The 21588-nt window shown below is 42.8% G+C and overlaps 1 protein-coding gene across 2 annotated transcripts; it reads right to left on the reverse strand.

Annotated features, from left to right (window-relative positions):
* Positions 1–830: 830 nt before the first annotated feature.
* LOC133416731 (troponin T, fast skeletal muscle isoforms-like) lies at positions 831–21290 on the reverse strand. Of its 2 annotated transcripts, XM_061703809.1 has the most exons (16): positions 21183–21290; positions 17934–17973; positions 17807–17820; positions 17400–17414; positions 16248–16391; positions 11979–11996; positions 11731–11751; positions 11158–11176; positions 11029–11074; positions 7945–8061; positions 7782–7859; positions 3611–3724; positions 3373–3482; positions 2859–2949; positions 2357–2397; positions 831–1069 (listed from the first exon to the last, which is right to left on the reverse strand). In XM_061703809.1, the coding sequence occupies exons 2-16, from the start codon at positions 17951–17953 to the stop codon at positions 1033–1035; spliced, it is 885 nt and encodes a 294-aa protein (XP_061559793.1). In that variant the 5' UTR covers positions 17954–17973; positions 21183–21290; the 3' UTR covers positions 831–1032. The 2 variants fall into 2 exon arrangements, with proteins under 2 accessions (XP_061559793.1, XP_061559803.1); XM_061703819.1 differs by lacking the exon at positions 11731–11751.
* Positions 21291–21588: the final 298 nt, after the last annotated feature.

The following is a 21588-nucleotide window of genomic DNA, read 5'->3' on the forward strand; positions in this document are numbered from 1 at the left end:
ACAAAATTCAGTTTTAAAGACCCATGTGAGTAAATGAAACTACATTTGAGTCTCAAATGTCACAAAACAAATTCTGAATTCAACTTCAACTGAAGCATAGTTCCATATCGACAATGTCATTTTTTTGTTTTAAGAGTTATGATTTTTCGAAGAAAAAAAAAGGAATAAAAAGAAAAGGCTTATCACACTAATGCAGCCCTGGTAATTGTGTACGAAGGATTGGTTCACAAGTGTACGTCAGGTAATGTACAGTGAGACTACAACTTTATTGTCCTACAGTGTATATATCTTTTTTCTTTCTCGTGTATCCTACATGCATAATAAACCATGCAGTTGGTTTTTGGTTTTATACTGACTACAAGTGGGCTGAAGCCTATTTCAGCTGACTGAGTGAGAGGTGAGTACACCGTGGAAGCTTCCACCATTGTGAAAAAACATTTGTCAATGATGAAATCCTAGCTGCATATACTGTACGTGGGTCCCTTGGATCAAAACTATAACATTTGTATCAAATGAAACGTCTTCATCAAAATAACACTGAACTGCACTTGGTGGGATAGAAATCAATGAACTTTCCTAGTTACTCAGTGCTTAAAGTTTGAAAACTAAGAATATTGATAAAAAAAAAAACAATTGTATTATTTGTATTTTAAAATGGGCGGCACGGTGGACGACTGGTTAGAGCGTCAGCCTCACAGTTCTGAGGACCCGGGTTCAATCCCTGGCCCCGCGACCCGCGTGAGGAGAAGCGGCTCAGAAAATGGATGGATGGATGGATGGATGGATTTTAAAATGACTCAAACAGCGAAGCATGCTTCATCATTTCAGAGACGATATTTATTTTCTGGACAGTCAGTCACACTATCGTTATACAAATATAATGATGAACGCTTGATGTATTGAGTGGACGTAAATCCATCCAGAAAACAACGCGTGTCCAGCTGTCGTTGTACTGGCGCTGCAGGTTTCTCGTGGGTGCGGTGGTCGCAGCATCGCCAACGTGTTTCCTCTCCAGCCTGACTGGCACAGACCTCACTTTCTGCGGCGTGTGGCGGCTCCTTTCTTGCTACTGGAAGGTACACACAAGAAAGGAAAACAGTGTCAGATCTGGAAAATCATGATATAAATATAATGTAGCTCACTGTATAAAAATGTTTCTGTTTGTGTATGGGCTACTTCAAATCTAATAGGACTAATAAAGCCGAATTTAAATCACTCCATGTTCACACTTGTTTATAAAATACACAATAATAAAATTAGAAATAGGAATTTAAGTAATATTTGAAACACTTATTATGGTCAGTGTTATTTACTTTTAAGCCACGATGTAGCTACAAATCAACAACAGTGAACGTCTATACTTCATACAAAGATAAGAACTTTGGAGTTGAATCAATCTGATATTGCAGAGACATTTGTTATTAAAAAGTTCAAGAAAGAAAATGCTGTCTTAATAGCATTGCATTTTATTCATTGTACTGATACCATGAAATGGCATTGGTAAATAACTGACCTTAAGCTAATCAGAACTGAACTAACAAAGACATGGTCAGAAGAGAAAAATGGCAAGCTAAAGGAGGTTGGGAACGTGACAATAAAAGACTTGTAAAACTCATCAGTGTTATGGCATCATGTCTTCTCGTAAATATTGTTTTTTCAAATTATTGGATAATAAAATTTGTGCACAGATACTTTAACACTAACATTCGTGAAAACCCGTGTCCAGGTTGGTCCACTAATATTTGAAACCACTAAAATAGTTGATGTTGACACTGACATTGATATTCTTCCCTTTAGTTACATCAAAATGATTCTGAAGCTGTTGTTTTAAGGTGCAGCCAAACATCCATTTTCTGTACCGCTTCTCCTCAGTAGAGTCGGGGGCGGGCAGGTGCCTATCCAAGCGATCTTCGGCGAGAGGCGGGGTATACCCTGTTCTGGTCGCCAGGCAATGGCAGGGCACATATAAACAAACCAATCACACTCACATTCACGCAATTTAGAGTCTTCAATTAACCTACCATGCATGTTTTTGGGATGTGGGAGGAAACCGGATTGCCTGGAGAAAACCCACGTAGGCACGGGGAGAACATTCAAACGCCGCACAGGCGAGGCCGGGGTTGGAACCCCAGTCCTCAGAACTGTGAGGCAGACGCTCTAACCAGTCATCCACCGTGCCGCTGTTTTAAGAACATTTTCAATTTTATATTGCTTGCACTGTGGTATTTAAAAATATCCCAGCTATCATCGGGCAGGAGGCGCTATTACTTTTAAAATATGCTGTTGCATGTGTTATGTAGAAGGGCAACTTTTTTGAAAGTAGTCACAAATGCTTGCAGTGGTTTATGATACTTACTGTTTTTGCAGCTCATCGATGCGATTTCTGAGAGAGATTACCTGAAAGACAATATGATTGAATTGCAAACATTTGAGATACATTTAATTTTCCTCACTGTTTGTTTATGTTTACTTTGAATACATTAGAATTTTTGAATGAAACCAATTTCTATTTTTTTTCCAAAGAGAGCGGAAAACTAGTGATGTGACCTCCTTAGGTTCTATAAGATTGATGTACAAAAATAATGTATTGGAAAATAGATTGGATATCATATGACTACCATTGCAGAATTCTTCAACAGCAAAAGAATTTGGATGTGATGGGAAGAACTGTATCAGACTGATATGTCACTGCTGGTAAACTGAACGCAAGTATATGTGTCATCAACATTCACCCATTGTCATACTCAAATATTAATCATAATTATGACATACTGCATTATGATGGTTTGCTCACAAACCTTTGCATGTAATGAGCAAATTACTAAAAAGAAAAATCCTAATCAACGCTCTCTACAGACCTCATATCGCTGTCTCTTGAGCTTCTCACAGTGATCATATTTAATCTCCTCCAGGCTGTGCAGCCACTCCCACATCTCCTTTGCCGTTTCCCTGATAAACACAAAGTAACGACAATTAAATGCCAGTTCAAAAGTGAATAGAATGGAAATTGATCACAAAACTCTGAACATGATCAAATAAATGATTGCACTGTGCTTGACGGCTTGGATGCGAAGGTGTGACTTGGTGACAAAAGTGATTAGTTTATGACAATTTGGAATTCGACCAAATTTATGGCCAAAATACACCCCTCAATTCTCACTTTTGTGATGTAGTTTTGTGACATATAATAATACCGTACCACTGAGTCAACGTATGCTGCTTTGCTTAACATGTTGCCATGAAAACACACACAAACACCTAAGCATTGTGTCTGCCACAGACATGTAACCATTGTTTCAAATCATGACAGACTTTCTGTAATACTAGAGCTTTATTATCTCTAAATGCTATTTTAACTGTCTTCGGTTTTACCTCAGTTTGTCGTCACTGAGATTGTCGATGGCCAGCGGTTGGCATCTCTCTGCCAGAATCTTCTTCTTTTTTTCCCTCTCGGTCTGCTTCTTGCCTCTCTTCTGGTCCACCTGTAAAGTCATTGGAAACCTCCAATCATTATTCTTCACTTAAGTTACAAAAACACAGGACGTTATGTTTTAAGTTTGAGTAACGAAATGAAAAATAACAAGTTTAAAAAAGGAAAAATCCAATATACCCTCTGCAGATGGCTGCTGAAGCCTGATCCCATGCTCGACAGAGCAATCTTCTTCTTAGCTTCATCTTCAGCCTTCCTGTGGGCATCGGCCTCCTCCTTCCTTATCCGCTCTGCCTGACACATTAATATTCACAATCAATACAATCAATTCAGTCAATTCAGCATTATAAGCTGAAAAGAAAATACCCCTCCAGTCAGATGTGGTGCCCCAGGCGAGAATCTACATGGCACCCCCTCCACCTGCTTTTTACATATACAATAGCATCCATTGATTTACCTTATCTTTAATTTACAAGATAACATGTCACTAAATTTACAATATGAAATGTAATTTAATGTAATTATTCAAGTTTGCAATGTGAAAATGAAAAACCGGAGAGATATGTTGCCTACAATGTTTTTAAGAGGATTGGTGTGTTGGACAAATTTGACCTCTCTCAATATATAAAGAGTCTGACACACACTCAAGGTCACATCTTAGCTTGAGTAATCTCAGGATGTTGACATTTTATCTGTGGACATTAAGGACTTGGTTATTTCTGATCATTTTTGTGTGCTGTTTTTCCAGGCCAAAGTGCTACTGTGGTACTGACGCCAAATCTCGACAGTACAGCAGTAATTCAAAATCATTATTTATCTAATAACATGACAAAAACCAAAACATGTTCAATAAAAGATATCGTACTCACCAGAGATGTGTATGATTTATAGAAAAAATCCATCCTCTTTTGATAGCTATGTTGGGTCTGAGCCAGCTACATTGTTCAAATGGTGAACACGAAATTCTTTACTGGGTTGAAACATGCCACCCAGCTACAAGCATTGTACGACTAACGTCACCAGGGCTCTGCTCTGTGGTGCAGTTTATTGAATCTGAAATCTGATTGGTTTACTACGGAAGCGTATTGCATTCACTTGGATAAAAAAAAAAAAAAATCCTGTTTTTCTGAGTAATTTTTTTGAGGGCTTTGTTTTTCTGACTATGACCGATGACAGCTGGGATTGGCTCCAGCACGCCTGCGACCCTAGTGAGGAGAAGCGGCTCAGAAAATGGATGGATGGATGTATTCTGTTTGGTGGGACGGTGGACGACTGGTTAGAGCGTCTGCCTCACAGTTCTGAGGAGCGGGGTTCATTCCCCAACCCCACCTGTGTGGAGTTTGTATGTACTCCCCGTGCCTGCGTGGGATTTCTCCGGGCACTCCGGTTTCCTCCCACATCCCAAAAAGATGCGTGGTAGGTTAATTGACGACTCTAGATTGTCTTGTAAGAATATAAATTGATATATATATATATATTTATATATCCATCCATCCATCCATTTTCTGAGCAGCTTATTCTCACTAGGGTCTCGGGCGTGCTGGAGCCTATCCCAGCTATCATCGGGCAGGAGGTGGGGTACACCCTGAACTGGTTGCCAGCCAATCGCAGGGCACAAATAAACAAACAACCATTCGCACTCACATTCACACCTACGGGCAATTTAGAGTTGTCAATTAACCTACCATGGATGTTTTTGGGATGTGGGAGGAAACCGGAGTGGCCGGAGAAAACCCATGCAGGCACGGGGAGAACATGCAAACTCCACACAGGCGGGGCCGTGGATTGAACCCCGGTCCTCAGAACTGTGAGGCAGACGCTCTAACCAGTCATCCACCGTGCCGCTCTCAAGGGATTTTGTCCTAGCTTTTGTCTGAGTGTTGCTGGGTTCGAAATGTAGTAGCTTTAGCAGGGACGCCCAGACTTCCCTCTCCGCAGCCACTTCATCCATCTCTTCCGGGGGGATCCCGAGGCGTTCCCAGGCCAGCAGAAGGAAGTAGGCTCTCCAGCGTGTCCTGGGTCGTCCCCAGGGTCTCCTCCCGGTGGTACTTCCCCGGAACACCTCACCAGGGAGGCGTCCAGGAGGCATCCGAATCAGATGCCCCAGCCACCTCATCTGGTTCCTCTCGATGTGGAGGAGCCAGATGAGTCATCCGGGAGGACTCTGAGATCCTCCCGGATGACCGAGCTTCTCACCCTATTTCTAAGGGAGAGCCCGGACACCCTGCGGAGGAAACTCATTTCAGCCGCTTGTATCCGGGATCTTGTTCTTTCGGTCACGACCCACAGCTCGTGACCATAGGTGAGGGTAGGAACGAAGATTGACCGGTAAATCGAGAGCTTCGCCTTTCGGCTTAGCTCTTTCTTTGCCACAACGGATCGATACAAAGTCCGCATCACTGCAGACGCTGCACCGATCCGGCTGCCGATCTCCCGTTCCATTCATCCCTCACGTGTGAACAAGACCCCAAGATACTTGAACTCCTCCACTTGGGGCAGGATCTCATCCCCGATCTGGAGAGGGCACACCACCCTTTTCTGACTGAGGACCATGATTCTCAGATTTGGAGGTGCGGATTCTCATCCCAGCCACTTCGCACTCAGCTGCGAACTGCTCCAGTGAGCGTTGGAGGTCACATCTTGATGAAGCCAACAGAACCATATCATCTACAAAAAGCAGAGATGCAAAACTGAGGCCACCAAACCGGACCCCTCTACGCCTCGGCTGCGCCTAGAAATTCTGTCCATAAAAGTTATGAACAGAATCGGTGACAAAGGGCAGCCTTGGCAGAGTCCAACCCTCACCAGTAACGAGTCCGACTTACTGCCGGATATGCGGACCAAACTCTGACTCCGGTCGTACAGGGACCGAACAGCCTGTATCAGGGGATTCGGTACCCCATACTCCCGAAGCAACCCCAACAGGAGCACCCGAGGGATATGGTCGAACGCCTTCTCCAAGTCCACAAAACATATGTAGACTGGTTGGGCATACTCCCATGCACCCTCGAGGACCCTGCCAAGGGTGTAGATCTGGTCCACCGTTCCACGGCCAGGATGAAAACCACACTGCTCCTCCTGAATCTGAGATTCAACTTCCGAACGGACCCTCCTCTCCAGCACCCCTGCATAGACCTTACCAGGGAGGCTGCGGAGTGTGATGCCCCTGTAGTTGGAACACACCCTCCGGTCCCCTTTCTTAAAAAGGGGGACCACCACCCCAGTCTGCCAATCCGGAGGCACTGTCCCCGATGTCCACGCGATGTTGCAGAGGCGTGTCAACCAGGACAGCCCTACAACATCCAGAGCCTTGAGGAACTCCAGGCGAATCTCATCCATCCCCGGGGCCTTGCCACCGAAGAGCTTTTTAACCACCTCGGTGACCTCAACCCCAGAGATAGGAGAGCCCACCTCAGAGAATCCAGACTCTGCTCCCTCATGGGAAGGCGTGTCGGTGGAATTGAGGAGGTCTTCACAGTATTCTCCCCACCAGCTCACAACGTCCCGAGTCGAGGTCAGCAGCGCCCCATCCCCACTATACACAGTGTTGATGGTGCACTGCTTCACCCTCCTGACACGCCGGATGGTGGACCAGAATTTCCTCGAAGCCCTCCGGAAGTCTTTCTCCATGGCCTCACCAAACTCCTCCCATCCCGGAGTTTTTGCTTCAGCGACCACCAAAGCTGCATTGCGCTTGGCCAGCCGGTACCCATCAGCTGCCTCAGGAGTCCCACAGGCCAAAAAGGACTGATAGGACTCCTTCTTCAGCTTGACGGCATCCATCACAGTTGGTGTCCACCAACGGGTTCGGAGATTGCTGCCACGACAGGCACCAACCAGAGGGGGGCCCGGTGACCCGCGTCCGGGCAAGGGAAACCTGAGTTAATTTTTTTGTCGTCATCATAAGGGGTCTTTGAGGTGTGCTTTGTCTGGTCCCTCACCTAGGACACCTAGGACCTGTTTGCCATGGGTGACCCTGCCAGGGGCATAAAGCCCCAGACAATTTAGCTCCTAGTATCATTGGGACACACAAACCCCTCAACCACAATAAGGTGACGGCTCAAGGAGGAGATACTGTACTGTCGGATACTGTATGGTATTTATTATTTTTGCAAAGTTGCCAAATACACTGCTGCTCTCTGTGTGATGTTGAAAATATGTACATACATATTGTACCTATTTTTCATTCTTTGATATTACTGTATCATCCTTGTGTGCTGTTACTGTCCAGTAGGACTAATCAGGGCTTATTTCATTGTTTTGTATTAAAGAGCAATTCTATTTAATGTTTCACATTTTTCTTGTTGTGAAGAAAAAGGCAGAAGCAAGTTCAGAGACAAAAGCGTTGTACCTCCCGTCTGGCTTGGCGCTCCTTATCCTTGTCAGCTCGAATCCTTTGCTGCTCTGCTCGTTCAGCTCTACGCTTCTCCTGAACACATCAAACAAAAGACACAGTTACACATTGAGAAGACGCAATGGTGATGCTGAGTGCCTATACTTGTGGGACATCTCACAATTCTTTCTTTGAGAGCAATTAACTCCTCCTCCTCCTTCTTCCTGCACTCAAAGTGAGCATCGATCAGCGACTGAAGCTCAACTAAGTCTTTGTTTTGACGTTTCTTCTGGATGTCCTGCATGACACAGACCAAAGATGACCCTCAGTACAAAAACATGACTGCAAACATGTTACAGTATATACACACCACTATTTTGGCAAAATGATTTGGAGACAAGGCCATGACTGCTATAGAACTAAAGATTAAAAACATATAAAGTCAGACTCTCCTATCCATCTCAGTTTCTTCTCAACTTTATGGACTTTGCTTTGTGCACTGGGACACAGTCACACTCGAGCAGGAATGGGCCTTCACAAAATTGGAAAGCATACAATTGTCCTAATGGTCTATGATTACTTTTTTTGATCGAATAATGAATTGAGGGGCACTTCCATACTTGTGATAAAGCAATGTTTATAATACTTTTTCTTTGTTCCTTCACTTGTGGCCATAGGAAATTTAGTGATAATTTGTGGGATTTGAATCGAATTCTGGAATAAATTAGTTTCAGAATCTGAATATTCTTTCATTCTTACCTCCAAAATTATATAGCAATACATCTGTGTTTTGGACATCACAAACAATCTTTCTTTAGATCAGGGGCTCTTAACCTTTTGACCTCGGGGGCCAACTTTTCCTGTCGCCAATTCAAACAATTACACAATTGGTAATAATTATGTAACTTTGGTATGATTAGTATTCCAGAACTAAGTCAAAGCTCACCAGAGTTTAACACGCCAAAACACTAGCAAATACAGTGGTGCCTCAAGATACGAGCGACCCGACTCACAAGTTTATCGAGATACGATCCGTCGATTGGCCAAGATTTTGTTTTGACATGCGAATCCAAACTTGAGAGACAAGTGGTGTATGGAGGCAGAAGGCTCCACTCACTTGACAACAAACAGGACTTTGGCTGATATAATGAGTAAATATTCTTCAAAAAAGAGGCTTCAAGCTGTACATTGCCAGTACTAGTTGGAGTTTACAAAGTTTATAAAACAGAGATGATGACACGTGTATTTGAAACAAACATAGACTCCATCAAACATTAACACGGCCCACTAACCAAATACCTGTGGATTTCAGCAGTGGCTAGCAACATTTCCTCTCCCACTATCCACTTCGACAGGTTGAGTTTTATGTGAACTATGGCACCTACAGGCAGCCGAGAGGCACTGTGGCTTTGATGATGATATTCTTTACTTTAAAGGGCAATGACATGCATTACCCACAAGACTGCAGAAGTGAGCAACAACGAGGCAGGTCATTAATCACATGGATGAGGCGGCACGCAGTTAGTGAACAATAATAAAATAAACGGAGTGGATGAGGCGGCACTTCGCACTACCGGTTAGCACATCTGCCTCACAGTTCTGAGGAACCGGGTTCAAAGCCTCCCCTGTATCGCGTTTGCATGCCTGCGTGGGTTTTCTCCGGGTACTCCGGTTTCCTCCCACATCACAAAAACATGCATGGTACCTTATGAAGACTCTAAATTGCCCGTAGGTGTGAATGTGAGTGCCAAGGCTTCTTTATACTCGCATGGACGGTGACCGCGCTGACGTCACTGCGACTGTCCCGCGCGTAGTTTGCCTTTATAGTCGAGCGCAACCCACGCGCGCAGTTTGGAAAATGGAACAGTGTCTGCTAGAACGAATGGACCTAGATGACCAGATGATGATAATTATGCTGCAAAATTGATCGTAGATGGTATGTAGAAACAAGGGGCACGCTGAGTACGTCATCACAGCATGTGACTAAAATGGACCAATCACGAGAGATAATGCAATGCGGGCGTTGTCGGCCGCGCGACCGTGGGAGTATAAAGAGTTCCCTGCGATTGGCTGGTGACCACTTCAGAGTGTACCCCGCCTCTCGCCCGAAGATAGCTGTGATAGCATACACTCCTTGAAGTCTCAGCGCCCTTTGCACAATGGTCATTGCACCGGACTACTGCAATATTAGTCGTTCGAACTGCTCTAAGTGCTAGAGGACTCTGCATCTTTTTGCACAATTGTTTTTTGTCAATGTCTTGATGTCCCCAAAGTGTTCTGTAAATTGACTGTCTGTTGTACTAGAGCGGCTCCGACTACCGGAGACAAATTCCTTGTGTGTTTTGGACATACTTGGCAAATAAAGATGATTCTGATTCTGATTCTGATAGGCTCCAGCATGCCCGCAACCCTAGTGAGGAGAAGCGGTATGGAAAATGGGAGGATGAACACACATAATGTGTAGTGGTAGTTGTAGGAGTTCAAGTACCACTACTACTAGGTAGTCACAAGTCAATTTCAAGTCTTTGCCCTGAAGTCGCGGGTCAGGTCCCAAGCTGAGACAGGCAAATCCAGAGTCAAGCTGCAAGTCCAACACTTTGAATTCCATAGTCTCAAGATTTGAGACTTACTTGTTATATGCAAAGCAATGACATGGTCCCACCTCTACTGAATAGTGACAAAATGCGAGTAACTGATGTCCCCTTTTGTAATTGTCAAAATGTGTCGCTTCAGCGTATTTTCGCACCAAGACAGGGCTTTGCTGCTATCTTGTGGCATTCTAGGGCATTTCAGAAAACACAAAAACAGCAAATACCCGAGTTTTTCCATCCACCATCCATTTTCTGTACCGCTTATCCTCACTAGGGTCACTGGCGTGCTGGAGCCTATCCCAGCTATCTTCGGGCGAGAGGCTGAACTGGTCGCCAGCCAATCGCAGGGCACATATAAACAAACAACCATTCACACCTACAGGCAATTTATTTGCGAATAAAATACGATAAATTAACCCCCCCAAAAAAAAAAAAAAAATCTGTCATCATCATCATTTGTGCCTGGGTGATTTTGCAAGTAGTGAATTGCGAATAGGCGGGCACCCACTCTACATTGTAAAGTATATCTCTGGTGTCTAACCTACGCGGCCCTTGTGGTCAACAAAGCTTTTTGGGGCCCTCCAGGTGAAGCTGCTTTAGATCAGGATCAGTCCTCTATAATTACTTAAACATGGCTAAATAGAACTACATGTTTATCAGAAATGTAAGATTACATCAAAGTCGACCTTCTCCCCATCAGGGATCTTGGGAGCAGTTGGTCTGTTAAATGAAATAATAAAATGAGTGACCCATACATGGCAACAATAAAATGTGTCCACAAAAGTAAAAAAAAACTTCCTCACTTGAACTTTGGCTTCTCTTCTGGATATTCGGCACCATAATGAGAACGAGAACAGGGAGAGAGGTGAGAGATCACACGGTTAGAGGCTCAAATGTGGAGGAAGACAAAGTCCAACGTGTTGGTTAATTGGGGGAGGATCGTTGTGGACAAGCTGTGTTACATCACAGGGCTGCAAGTGGTTTCAAACCTCCAGTAGACAGTTGAATGATGTGAGTTTTAATTTTCGAAAAACTTTCCACAACACCGCTACCAAATTCCTATAAAGTACCTTAAATTCATACTGCAGTATTACCTGATTTATTGAGTTAATTTGGTAAATTAGTGTGTAACGAAAACAGGACCAGGTAATCAGTACATTGTACTACAAATTAAGTTAATGGTTTGACACTAATGAGTCAAATAACTGTTAATAGATGTGCATGGTAAAAACACAGCTAGATTGCCACAGGGACAGTTTATATACTCTTATATACTGAGATTATCTTGAAGTTGTCTAGAAGGGAGCCCCATTCCCACACAGGAAGAAATCAAAAACAAGCAAAGCAACAGCGACTCAGCAGGAAATAAAAAGTACCATCTTGATCTCCCTCCTCCACTGGCGAGACACATTCATGCAAAGAAGAGAAGAGAAGAGGCAGAGATGAGTTGTTTAAGTATGGCCCTGCGTGTTTTCTTCATCATCTTGCTTTAATGACACCTCAGTTGGCTAACGCAGAGACTAAGTTACTTCTGCCTTTCTCTGGAAACCAAGTTGGTGAATGGAAAACAGCTTTGCACACAGAAAAACAACTAAATCAATTAAAATAATCTAGACCAACATACCTTCCTCTTCATAGCCATCTGCATGCAGCAAGCGTCCAAAGCAAGAGCAGAACAGAATTCATTAGTGATCAGACTTGCTTGCTGCCACTTTACAATTCATGGCTAATGAGCCCCATTTACCAAACTGGGGTGTTGCATAGTCAGTGGGGGCCCCTGCACAGGCCCATACTGTAGTGCCCAGCACAACAGAATTTCAAAAGTGGCTGCTTTGTTGGATAAAATTTATTGGATGGTCAGTTTGACACTACAGTATTGGGAGGCGAATTAGTTTTGAGTTGTTGATGTTGGGAGGCACGGTGGCCGACTGGTTAGCACATCTGCCTCACAGCTCTGATTACCCGGGTTGAAATCTGGCCTTGCCTTTGTGCAGTTTGCATGTTCTCCCCGTGCCTACGTGGGTTTTCTCCGGGTACTCTGGTTCCCTCCCACATCCCAAAAACACACATAGTAGGTTAATCTAAGACTCTAAATTGTCTAAAGGTGTGAATGTGACTGTGAATTGTTAACATTGCGTGGACATTGGGGACAGTGCCTCTGGATTGGCAGACTGCGGTGGTGGTCCCCTTTTTAAGAAGGGGGACTGGAGGGTGTGTTCCAACTATAGGGGATAACACTCCTCAGCCTTCCTGGTAAGGTCTATTCAGGGGTGCTGGAGAGGTCCGTCGGGAAGTCGAACCTCAGATCCAGGAGAAGCAGTGTGGTTTTCATCCTGGCCGTGGTACAGTGGACCAGCTCTACACCCTCAGCAGGGTCTTCGAGGGTGCATGGAAGTTCGCCCAACCAGTCTACATGTGTTTTGTGGATTAGGAGAAGGCGTTCGACCATGTCTCTCGGGGAGTCCTGTGGGTGGCGCTTCGGGAGTATGGGGTGCCAAACGGGCTGTTCGGTCCTCGTACGACCAGTGTCAGAGATTGGTCGCATTGCCAGCAGTAAGTTGGACTCGTTTCCGGTGAGGGTTGGACTCCGCCAAAGCTGACCTTTGTCACCGATTCTGTTCATAACTTTTACGGACAGAATTTCTAGGCGCAGCCGAGGTGTTGAGGGGGTCCGGTTTGGTGGCCTCAGTATTGCATCTCTCCTTTTTGCAGATGACGTGGTTCTGTTGGCTTCATCAAGCCGTGATCTCCAACTCTCACTGGAGCGGTTCGCAGCCGAGTGTGAAGCGGCTGGGATGAGAATCAGCACCTCAAAATCTGAGACCATGGTTCTCAGTCCGAAAAGGGTGGCATGCTCTCTCCGGGTCGGGGATGAGATCCTGCCCCAAGTGGTGGAGTTCAAATATCTTGGGGTCTTGTTCAGAAGTGAGGGACGAATGGAATGGGAGATCGACAGGCGGATTGGTGTAGCCTCTGCAGTGGTGCGGACTTGGTATTTTTTGTCCGTTGCTCGTTGTGGTGAAGAAGGAGCTAAACTGAAAGGCGAAGCTCTCGATTTACCGATCGATCTACGTTCCTACCCTCACCTATGGTCACGAGCTGTGGGTCGTGACCGAAAGAACAAGACCCCGGATACAAGCGGCCGAAATGAGTTTCCTCCGCAGGGTATCCGGGCTCTGCCTTTGAGATAGGGTGAGAAGCTCGGTCATCCGGGAGGGGCTCAGAGTAGAGCCGCTGCTCCTCCGCATTGAGAGGAGCCAGATGAGGTGGCTCGGGCATCTGATTAGGATGCCTCCCGGACACCTCTCTGGTGAGGTGTTCCGGGCACGTCCCACCGGGAGGAGACCCCGGGGACGACCCAGGACACGCTGGAGAGACTACGTCTTTCAGCTTGCCTGGAAATGCCCCGGGATCCCCCCGGAAGAGCTGGAGGAAGTAGCTCACCAACGGGTTCGGGATTGCCGTCACGACAGGCACCAACCAGTTTACGGCCACAGCTCCGGTCGGCCGCCTCAGCAATGGAGGCGCGGAACATGGTCCACTCCCCCGGAACATGAGCAAAGTTCTGTCAGAGTTGAAACTCCTTCTGACATGGGATTCCGCCAGACGTTCCCAGCACACCCTCACAATACGTTTGGGCCTGCCACGTTGGACCTGCATCTTCCCCCACCATCGGAGCCAACTCACAACCAGGTGGTGATCAGTTGACAGCTCTGCCCCTCTCTTCACCCAAGTGTCCAAGACATGCGGCCGCAAGTCCGATGACACGACCACAAAGTCGATCATTGAACTGTGACCTAGGGTGTCCTGGTGCCAAGTGCACGTGTGGACACCTTTATGCTTGAACATGGTGTTTGTTATGGACAATCCATGATGAGCACAGAAACCCAATAACAGAACACCGCTCGGTTTCTGATCGGGGTGGGGGGGAGCATTTCTCCCAATGACGCCCTTCCAGGTCTCACTGTCATTGCCCACGTGAGCATTGAAGTCCCCCGGATGGAGGACAATGGAGTCCCCAGCGGGAGCGCTCTCCAGCACCCCGTCCCAGGACTCCAAAAAGGGTGGGTACTCTGAACTGCTGTTTGGTGCATAGGCACAAACAACAGTCAGGACCCGTCCCCCCACCCGGAGGTGGAGGGAGGCTACCCTCTCGTCCACCGGGGTGAACCCCAACGTACAGGCGCCAAGCAGGTGTGGGTATAATTATTGCCCCCCGGCTTGGCAACAGTGGGCAACTCCAGAGTGGAAGAGAGTCCAACCCCTCTCGAGTGGACTGGTACCAGAGCCAAAGCTGTGTGTGGAGGCGAGTCCAACAATATCTAGTCAGAACTTCTCTACCTCACGCACCAGCTCGGGCTCTTTCCCTGCCAAAGATTATCAGCGAGGAGGATATGAATATATATATAATATATACCAATTTCAAACCGTTAAATTTAATGCAAACACCCCAGTGTAAATACCATGTTGCAGTTTGCCACGCTCACTTCTCATCTACTAACAAAAAGAAAGATTCAAACAATGGAATTATGAGAATTGAAAAAATAGCTTTTACATGATGTCAGAATAAAATGACAAGTCATCCAAGTTGTGTTTGCCTTTAACAATAGTTCAGTTCAATATGAAAAATGGACTGTTTATTTCAAAAAAATATTTTTTTTTCAAGACCTCAGGAGAGGCCATTTAATCATGTAAAAGCATATGAATGTCTTGTTCTCATTCTCAGCATTCTATGCACATATCATAACACACAAATGCAGGAAATCGGACGTAATATTTTTGGTTTATGTATTAGCTAACGCTGTTGGTGATGTAAACGTTGTGTAAATGTTTGCTATGGTTCACTCCAAAAACAATGGTTCATGAGGGTTTAATACTTAGACTAAAGTGCAAGGTGCAACAGAGTCCTGTTCCCCAGAGTATGCCCAAACATTGGAAAGTGACTTTTGAAGGCTTTGGCAATAAATATTCGAGTGTTACATCAGTTTTGAGAAAAAATGGCGAGACAGTAATGAAACCCGAAACACACTATATAGCATGAACGTGCTCCACATTTAACATGTTGCGATACCTTGACTCGCATGTTGTGGCAGTTATCAAGGTTATACGCTTGTCTGCACAATTCATGTGCTCAGTAAATTTTAAATATGAAGATGATACATGCCTATATATGCAGTTCAGAATAAAATCTACCTTTTGAGAAGCAAGTTAATCGATTTTAAAAAATCAGATTTTTGGTAAATCACAATGTCTTTTTTTTTCTCCGTCTACGGACGCAACAATGCTGGCTGTATGCTTCTGTAATGCGAAGGACATGAATCATGTAGAATGATATAATTTTTGTATCTGTCAAGTTTTTGTATCTTTCAAAATCTAAAGGAAAATAATTTTTTGGGGTCATTTTCTAGCACTTTAATCCCCTATAGAGCAAATGACTGAAATACTATATTTTAACTACAACAAATTTGATTGCCGTACACTGCTTTACTTTAGTAAATTTACATTGCTTAACAGATTTTTAAAATAATGATATATCAGTATATCTAATTATATATATTTTTGCATTGCTTTCATTGCTATTCTGACTGACTACGAGATATCACATGGTTCTTCTGCCTTTGAGTTATGCGGGTAGCATTCTTTGACTTAAGTTTGAGTAACCAAATGTGTTTCCATGCCCTGTGAAGAGCTTCAAGTTGCATTAGATAAAGGTAGAAATTGGACAGCATATGGTTTATGCTAAAGATATAATTTTGAAAAACATATATATATAAATATATATAGTTTAACTCGCAGTACAGTTGTTTGGCAAAGTACAGTACTGACTGTCCTAGAGAGAAGAGTGCTGAGAGGGTAGCAGGAGAAGGGTGAACAGACTGCCCACGGCACGTACCTTCCTCCTCACGAACCACCGCCTGTGGCTCGGGTTCTGCCTCTGGTTCAGGCTCTACGTCTGGTTCAGGCTCTACCTCTGGCTCTGCTTCTACCTGGGCCTCCGCCTCAGGGGCTACTTCTACTTCTACTAACTCCTCCTGGGCTACAGCCACGCAGCATGCACCAAACCGCCGAGGAGAGGTTGTCGGAAGAGGCCATTAATGAAGACCACAGACAAGAAAGAGCCATTAAAAAACAAAAGTGAGAGATTGCTTTAGTTACACAGAAGATGGATTGGTGAGCGAGGGACGGTGCTGCTGGAAAACAAAGAGAAAAACAGATGATGATGGTGATGATGATGATGATGTGAGTGATGGGACCATATTCACACAGAAGTCATGGAGAACTTGGTGTAGTGGCGAGCTGATTGAAACATGTTCCTGGTTTGAGTGGATTTTGTAAAAAACCTCTAAAAAAATTTAACAAAACTAATATTTACCATAAGCATTAATTTTTAAACATTATTCATGCTAAAATTGTACATATAAAACAATATACATCTCCATATATCTGTCTGTCTGTCTTATATAAAAAAAAAATGTAAAGGCACAAGTATCATTATTCACATTCCACCGCCATGGCAGTTGTGTGAAAGATGTCAATGACTTTTGCATTAATTACATGGCAAGAAAATAAATGCAGCGAGCCTGAAAGCTCAATCCCATTTTTTGCTTAACCATGTGATTCAAAACGTCACTCTGAAGTCAGCAGTACACCCTTAACTTGAACTGTTTGACTGACAGCTGTGTGTTAGTTAACTTTGTGCCAAACCAGAAAATATTTGATTTTATTTTTGTCCAGACACATAAATAGATCTATCAAAACTTGGATATCTATAATTGTTCTTCATAAAAAGGGATTTATGGGTGCTGTTTGGGATGAATAGCAATAACTGTTTGAGCTCTCTACGTTGTAATTTGTTTACTTATTCTTGTTTTTACTCCTGGAAAATACAGTACGGCAATCCACTCTTTAGATTTCAAACAATACGTCTTGTTTACTAAACACCAGATGTCTGTGCCAAACACTTCAACTTAAGCATGGAACCCAAAAGCTGTCAAATTAGTGGACACAGGTCTTCAGAGCTCAGAACTGGTTCAGTCATCTTTACCTTCCTCATCTTCAGCTTTACAAAGACAACATGGAATGGGAAAAAACAAAAAAAAATTGTTATCATCACCATATCTGACTGTCATGTACTGTATACTGTACCGCATTATCTGTTATAAACCGCCTTGACACTTGCACATCATCAGATTCCACACAGGTACAGTATGTTGTTGTATGTAGTTTATCACAATATTAGAGTTCAATCTACTTCTAGCAGTGCATTCCAATCATGCACATTATTGTCAACTTATTTTAGGATGGGTGCTGATATGGATTCATCAACAAGACAACAGTACCTCATTTTGTTTATGTCAAAGGATACTTTCATGCCTGATCTTGAAACTGTGACAGCTGAAACTATTGTGGATGCTTGAAAACACAATCAAACATTCCTGAATGGTTACTTACCCTCAAACTGATCCCTGAAATATGAAAACGAGTCAGAAATAAACTCAAATCTTCGACATTTTTTTTCCAATTTGAAATTACTTAGACTACAGGATGCATAGTGATTGACAAGGTGTGATCCACTTACACTTCTTCAGTGTCGGACATGGTGACAGCAGACCTTGCAGCTGAGAGCAAAGACAAAGAGCCTCGTGAGACCACAGGGTTGAACTAACTGCTTCTGCGTGACTTTTCTATTTATTTCTGTATTGAGTCTTTCACATTGTTTTGATGAAAAGGAGTAAAAATAACATCTGAACAAACACCAAGCAGCCCTGACACATCAAATAATGTGGCTGCATTTGTCCACTTAATCACATAAGCCGAATCTGAATCATCTTTATTGGCCAAGAATGTTAAAACGTAATGAATTTGTCTCCCGTAGTTGGAGCCTCTAGTAATACAACAAAAAATCCACTATCACAATATATACATTGAGGACATAAACACAAATGTACATACTAGGGGTCTTTTGGCAATATAAAGCATCCAGTTGTGCAGCAATACAGATCAACAACAAATGTGTAAGTGATATAGAGTGACGGCGTTACAAATTAATACAGTAATAATCAGTGTTGGGGAGTAACTAATTACCTGTAAAGAGATTATGTAATTTATTTACAAAATCTATGTGATTGTAATCCATTACATGATTGAGAGAAAATGTGTAATTAAGTTACAGTTGCTTTTCAAAATGTTCATGATTACAATGTTAGTTACATTTGAAAAATAGGCTCAAAAGATATATATATTTTTTGTTTTTCATAAAACGTCCTTCGAAAGCCAACGCTTGTGATTGGCTCTCCCTGGTCATGTGCCATTCAGCCATAGTCTCAAACATGACATATTTTTCCAAATATGACCTCGAAGTGCCACCTTGTGCTGCAATCTATTACTTTGTCTGAGATTTTGAAAAGGTAAGACTCATACTTTTTAAAAACAAAAACGAACATTGATTTTTTTATGGAGCATTGACTTATCTGGTTTGTCATATGTTGCGATATTGTCTTAATTGTTGCATTTGTCATTGGGTCAAAATGGTATCATGTTTTCCACATGCCGTATACATATGTACTGTATACAGTATATATGTATAATGCAACAAACATTTTTTATTATATTACATTTTGTGTTTTGTTTATCATTTGTGTAAAGAGCAAATATGTGGTTAATTCCAAAATAATGAAACATCCAAGGCTCCTGTTGATTCATTCATTGAAAATTAAGAAAAGTCATCAAAATGTAATCAAATGTAATTAATTATATTACTTTGAGAAAGTCATTGAAATAGTTACACTACTATGACCTTTTCAGCAGGGTAACTTGAATTGTAATTGTAATTGTAACCAACTACATTTCTACAATAATCTTGCCAACACTGGTAATAATGACACTATAGAGCTGAGCAAATTGAAAAAGTGTCACAATTAAATTATGAATCGACTGTTTAAGAAGTTAATAGCAAGTGGAAAGAAATGACTGTGGTCAATACTAACGTGATAAGGCCCAACAAAAGAGCGATTCTGTGATAAAGTGTGAGGATGTTCCAACAATGTATGTTAACACTAAACATTACTTCCAACAACCTTGATAATCGTCTAGCAGAAGCAAGGGAGGAAGATGATCTCAACTGGAGCCAGTGTCAGAATTTCTGCTCACTGTACACAACTGTATCATATTAAATATATAATTATATATATATATATATATAATTATATATATATATATATATATATATATATATATATATATATATATATATATATATATAATATGATACAGTATATATATATATAAGTCTCGTTGGATGACTCCGTCACACTTAGCAGTGGGCACAGGTGCAGGGGATTTAAAGGATTAGTTAAGGGTCACATTCCGACTCATCAGCTGAGGAACACAGTCCAAATAGTTGCTTTAATCCTCAGGCTTGGACCACAGGGAGGATCCTCTGCATTCTGCCAGCCAATCAGCATCAACTTCCAATAAACGAGCACTTTGATCGACTTAGAGCTGTCCATTGTGTCTCCTTTGTGCCCAGCATTCAGGCAGGACATACGTACACATCAGCGCTCTGTATATTTAGTGGATGGCCACTTAATGTTCTCAGTATGAGAGCACTGACCGCTGAGGAGTATTTCTAAGGCTTTCTGAAGCTAAAAGTGCAACAGAACAGGTGAGAATGGGGTGAGGACCATCCTCGGTCAAACTGATTGAAGATATGAGATGTATTTATAGTGCAATACATCAGTCTGACGCACAGGGAGAGGGAGAGGGAGAAAGAGAGAAGCCCCTAACATCCAACAGGACTTAGTATATTATTACTGTATCTAAGTCTCTTATATCACCAAAGTGACAGCCGGCTTCCCAGGCCTGGCATTCAGATCAGATTAAAGTTCGTTACACTGACATGCAAGAGGAGCAGGACTCAACTTGTGATATTGCATATGTGCATGTGATACATATGTGATAATTTAACTTAAATGAAGCAGAAATCACTTCCCAGTCTGCTTGTGTAGAACCAGAGACCTGTTACTAAATCTGCAAACACACATTAAACATAATTTGTAGGTGTTCAGGTACAAGTGCCCAAATAGCTGTCATACAAAAAAGGGGTTAATTTCAACCCTTGACAAAAACTCAAGATATATATCATTATGGGATTGTAAAGTAAAGAATGTGAACTATTTGACCTTAAAAAAATATTTATTTTGGTCAGTCAACAGGAAAAAGCTTATTATAGGCTAAACATTTTAACTGTCATTTTAGCAAGTGTAACTTAAATAAATTGATATTGAGTAACAAGATTATATCATTGTGTCATGCTTTTATTATATCAGTTTACTTTGGCGTGGACTGACGAAGGCCAATTTCACTGTCACCAGTATCGTCTATTGACTATTATTCATCTATTAGTAGTGTTTATTAGTAGTTTTTCTTTATTGAAATCCTATTACTCAATTCAGAATAATGAAAACAACTATTCAATTAGCATGATTCCTCTGTTTCATGCACACTAGTGGGCATTATACGCTGTGTTCGGGAAATTTAATGAGGGTTTAAATTTGACTGAAAGTTACATAAATAATTACTTACCACTCGAAATAATGAGAACTGAAGTATGAAAAATATTCCCACGTAGTTAAAATGTTCAGCATTAGTTTAGAACTCTCCACATTCGTCAAACTATGCCAGTTTATAATATAATCTTTTCCCAGTGCCCTGAATCACATGGTTCAGACCGTCCTGCTGAATGTATACTGTATGGGCAGTAAAAATTTAATTCAAGCAGCAGCACATTTTATTTGAAATTAAATTTGCCCGTGTACCCTGTGCTTACCTCGGGGAGGAAGAGAAACTCCTGTGACGACGAAGATGAAGGTGTGCACAATCTGTAGCCTCTGCTCAGAGAATATGTCCTTGTGTTACAGTGATACTTGAGCTCATCTGGCCCTTATTGGCTGTGGGATGAGATTGAGGTGTGGGTGTAGTATACATGTTTGTGTGTGTAAAATGTGGGGAGGGGGCCAGCCATGACCCCAGAGAAGGAGATGGATGAAATACTGTGGATGGGAGACGAGGGCTTGGGTTTTGGAAAGGAGCAGCTGAGAAGCTTCTGTTGCTAAATTTACAGTGATGGAAGGCTGAGAGGAGGGGAGATTACACATCAATTTGGCATCCAGATAATGGAGAGCGTGACTGTCTGTGTATGTGAGCTTATCAATGTGTGTTTCTCAGTACTTCAT

The sequence above is a fragment of the Phycodurus eques genome, chromosome 2 (assembly GCF_024500275.1).
Source record: "Phycodurus eques isolate BA_2022a chromosome 2, UOR_Pequ_1.1, whole genome shotgun sequence".
In the NCBI taxonomy this organism is placed as follows: domain Eukaryota; kingdom Metazoa; phylum Chordata; class Actinopteri; order Syngnathiformes; family Syngnathidae; genus Phycodurus; species Phycodurus eques.